Below are 4,756 nucleotides of genomic sequence, written 5' to 3' on the forward strand. Positions count from 1 at the left end.
TTGGCAAGGTTGGGAGGCGCACTCGTCTATATCCGTCGCGCAGTAAGGGCCTGAGAATCCAGGGGCGCACTCGCAATGCGCGCTCTCACCGAGTTCCCTGCAGGTCGCTCCGTTGGCGCAAGGGTTGGAGGCGCAGGGGTTGTCCACCTTCTCGCAGGTCGGTCCCGAGAATCCCTCGGGGCAGGTGCATTTGTACTGGTCCGGCGCCGTGTTCTCGCACGTCCCACCGTTTTGACAGGGTTCGTGAGTGCCGCAATAATTGAGGTCCTGGTCGCAGAGGATGCCGCCCCAATTCGTGTCGCAGATACACTGCCAACTGGAACCGTTGCAATATCCATGCTTGCAGCCAGGGTAGGGGGTGCATTGGTCGCAGAGTTCACCGCGCCAACCGTGTCGACATTTGCATTCGCCGCTGACGTTGCAGTGACCGTGAACGGGGTGGCAACCCTCCTTGCACACCGCTGGAACAGATTAATCGTGCCCGTCAGTTTGGAAGGATTATTTGTACTAGTACATGATAAGGTAATTGAAAATTATGCTATTGTCTAAATAACGCTGATATTTGAAAAACAATAGAAAATTCTTGTAGAGAAAATAATACAAAAAAATGTATATAAAGATAGATCAACAAAGATCAGAAATTATTCTCACAATGATCGCAATATTGTTTTTTTAAATTATTTTGTTACGTATAATGAAAAATTTTACGTTCTTGTTGTTTTAAAATAAAATAATATATATTTTAGGCAACTTTTGATAATGATTGCAAACGGAATTACAAGAATTTTTTTTACTTAATATTAATTATTTTTCCCAGCAATATATCAAATTTTCATATTTCTTGGGGAAAATCGAGGAGGTTTATGAAGTTGATAAAAAAGAATTACGTTAATACGAGTGTAAACGTTGAGTCACGGAATATTTCATTGTAAAGTTCGTTGTAGCTAATTACATTTTTGTTAAAAAATGTTGACGGCGCCACGTCATGGTCAGACGTGAACCAAATAAACGACGATTTTCAATTCCGGCTCTTAATGCTAGAAAAACATAAAAAGCGAGACGTGTTATAAATTGTTTAAACCATTTTATCCCTTTAACAACCTCTTACCGGAATAACCGAAACCACTTAGATAAGACGTATAAAATTAAACACCTTTTAAACCACTGTACCGACTGCAGATAATTAATCTACCTCCTCTTATATCCGACGTTTCACGTACGTACAAAACTCGTATTCCTCCCTTTCCCTATCCGTTCGCAGGCCCGTTCACAATAAAGATCGCGTATCTTCGAGTTACAATCCGCGAACCGCAACCACCAACCGGGGGCCATTTTATTCCCATTCGCCCGTTCTTTCCACCGTGTGTATATAATATACCGGGTCTCCCCAATAACGTAGAAAGAAGAAGAGCCACCATCGGCCATAATTCAACCGACTTTCCAAAGGAATAATCTCGCCGGGGCGAACAATAAACGTGGCGCTTCGTAACGCGGCACAAAAGGCCTCCGTGAATGGAAGTTAAAACACAAACGATTAATCCGCCCACGGCCACGAAAGCATAAGTGTCGGATTATTTTCCACGTTCACCCGACGGATTATACGATCAACGACGTTTCATATATCTCGTCTCGTCGGGGAAACCATTGGCGTATCCTTCGCGTATGACAAAGTGAACGAGAAAGAGAAAAATAGAGAATATACGGAGGAGGAGGAGGAGGAGGGGAAGCAGGTTAACAGGTAACACGTTCGCCTTCTTCTTACACAGGTGGTTAAGGATGACGAAATCCAATTTTGTCCACGGTCGAAATGGAGAGAAAAGGTATGTATATATATATACACGTATCGTATCCCTGGAAACGACAGTTTCGTGGTCGATTGTGACGGTGAAACGGAGACGGGAGAAAATGAAACGTGACAGAGATCCGTGGCCGCGGACCGGAGCAACTCAATTAGCCGGTGGGACAGAAAGACGGATGAGAAGTGACAGAGAGAAGGATTATCCTTTTGACCGTGAAACGAAAACTCACGCCGCGGCGACACACGCGTGCGTGCACACACATACACACACACGTGTAGGGGAGGCCTGCGACTTTTAGCCGTCTCTTTACCGTTACACACCGTGGCCCCGAAGAACCGAAGGAATCGCGTGTTACACCACGTAGATTCTACGTAGATATATACATTCTACGGAATATAGAATATAGAAGTAATCTCAGTTCGTTTCGATCATCGGATGAGGAATAGATCCTTTAGAATACTTTGGACAGCGATTCGTATCGGTATTAATTACTTTATTGCCAACGTCATTGATAAGCCGGTATAAGATTATCAATAAGATTCATTGAAACGTCAGATGTACGCATTGAATTAATAGTGATTTAATAGTGAGCATATTGAACGATTTATACAAGAATCTATTCAAAACACTTTTTCACATCGTCTCGGTCGGTAAACTTCCTCTGTCAATCGGATGTCCGTTTAAATCTATGGATCACTTCTAAGCTTCTATTTCACATTTCGACTATTTTTCAATCTTAACCGCACAAGATACACCGATCACCGACGCGTAATTGCATATTTTAACATATGCACACGTATGGATCTCCATAGGAGTAAACTCTCGAAGGACTCTCGACCCCTTGCATCCTTGTGGATTCTTTAATGATTAATGGCCGAGCTTTCTCGCTCTTGCGTGGACGACCAACACGTTTCACGGATATTTATGCGACTGCGGTGTGATGTTCCATACGTCGAATCCATACGATAATAATGATCGATCCTCTCGTTTTCTTCCATCCAACATTCCACGATTGATCGAGGAATTGGCTGATTTCCAATTATTGCGTGGAAGATGGGAACGCGAAGATTTCCCTCGCAATTACGCTCGCGGAAATCGGAAGAGAGAAGCGAGGTCTGCTCGATGAACGGTGGTTAGATGAATCACGAGTGCTCAACCCTCTTTTTCCTGATCGACGAAGCAACAGGTGTGCGTGGGCGCGGGGAACAGGATCCGCACTTTGGTGCGACTGACGATTCGTTTAGAAATTATCCATTGTCGAAATAGATATGTCGAATAGAGATATGTTTGAGGGTGTGTTAATCAGGCAAGGTGCTAATTAAAATAATACACTGTTTTGTGGAATCGAGCGAATCGAATGAAACGTGCGATGAATAATTTCGTTTTGTCTTGGGGCGAACGATTCTCGTTGACGAGTTTTATGGACGACGTGATTTAATGAGCTTTATTGGAAAGTGAACTTCGTTTCATAATCGATTGCGAAAACTACGAGTGGTTATTGCGAATGGTAAATTTTAATCGTTGATAATGCATAGTGTTAAAAACGCGAAGTTTTCGCTGCCTGTGAGTAGGCAACCCGCCTACAAGATTCCTTGCTCGGTCGGTACGAACGTATGAAAACGAGAAATAAATTTAAATACGTTTGTTGTACGAAGGTTTATTGTTGTCGAAGGTTCGTCATGATTCATCACGAAGAATCAATATATTATGATTGAAATTAAAAGCTCGTTAACTTGGAAATATCGGTTTCTTGGAAAACTACGTAGTTTTTTCTTTCAATTTATAATTTTAAAATAATTTTAAATTCGAAAAGATGTTTCACTTTTTAATGTATCGTCTAAAAATAGACTTTAGTGACCAGATTTCTCCGTTGAAGGGTTACGTGTTAATTAAGAATTGTGAAATTTCTTGTCGAATTTCGGCGAGCCGGTCGTGCGAAAAGCAATTAACAGAGGTTTCACCGCGGCAAATCTCACGAGGTACTTACGTTTCGCGTGTAGGAACCCCCCGACACATTAACAACACTTCTCGTACAGTACCGTTCTTTCGTTGTTCAGGATCTATAAATCTAGCCGGGAACATCTACAGTTACACGTCTATGGAATTTTTTTTGTTAATCCGCCGCCAGTAGGCGAATTAACCTGCGCGATTCATCTTCGTACAACCGCCGTTTCTTTTATTTTCTTATTCCCCCGATCTGGTGAACGGAACAGATGCGAGAAGAATCGGATTACAGGTGAAGGTTCACGACTTTCACGATCCCAACCGTTTTACCTTTGCCACCAGCGCCGATAATCCTTCCGTAGAATGGCTAACGTTTATCTTAAGCGCCATTATCAATTTATCATTCATCAAATCATTATATACTTCAACCTTCTTTTCGGATATCGATAATTATTATTATTATTATTATTATTTTTTTTTTACCTCGAATTAAGCTCTCTCCGTATAAATAAATTTCTTTCCAATTTCTTTCGAATTTCTTCTGTGGATAATAATAATAAATAATAATAACAGATTACGTCAAAGCTCTTCCAAAATAATGGTTAACAGACAGGAAAGAATTTATTCGATCGTGATTTTAATTTCACGCGATCTTGATATCGTGTTATTTGAAATGCGGCCGACTTCCTTCGAATCCTTCCAATCCTGAGGTAAAAGAGCATCTCGAACGATTTTACGATCTCCACGGTGAAAAGGGGTCAAATGCAAACGAACGTTCTCGCTATGAGTTTAGAAATACTACGTTGTACTCTCGGAGGAGGAACGGTGTGTTGCATGATGCGGTCGGTGCATAGAACTCGTGTGAAGACGATGCACGAGTGAAATTCTCGTATTGACCTTTCACAGCGCGACAAAAATGCTGGAGCCAGTTCTCTCCTCTCCTCCTCTCCTTCTCTCTCTCTCTCTCTCTCTCTCTCTCATCCTTTCTTCTCATCTCTCGTAACCGACCGACC

At 42.1% G+C, this 4,756-nt stretch overlaps 1 protein-coding gene across 1 annotated transcript in view; it reads right to left on the reverse strand.

Annotated features, from left to right (window-relative positions):
• Window positions 1–4,756, reverse strand: part of LOC102672890 (protein jagged-1) — a 47,959-nt gene that overhangs the window by 3,078 nt on the left and 40,125 nt on the right. Inside the window, exon 4 of the mRNA XM_006616483.2 lies at window positions 1–461. Coding sequence (XP_006616546.1) covers window positions 1–461 — 461 coding nt within the window. The remainder of the gene's footprint in view (window positions 462–4,756) is intronic.

Source organism: Apis dorsata, unplaced genomic scaffold, assembly GCF_000469605.1.
Source record: "Apis dorsata unplaced genomic scaffold, Apis dorsata 1.3 scaffold_265, whole genome shotgun sequence".
Taxonomy (NCBI): Eukaryota; Metazoa; Arthropoda; class Insecta; order Hymenoptera; family Apidae; genus Apis; species Apis dorsata.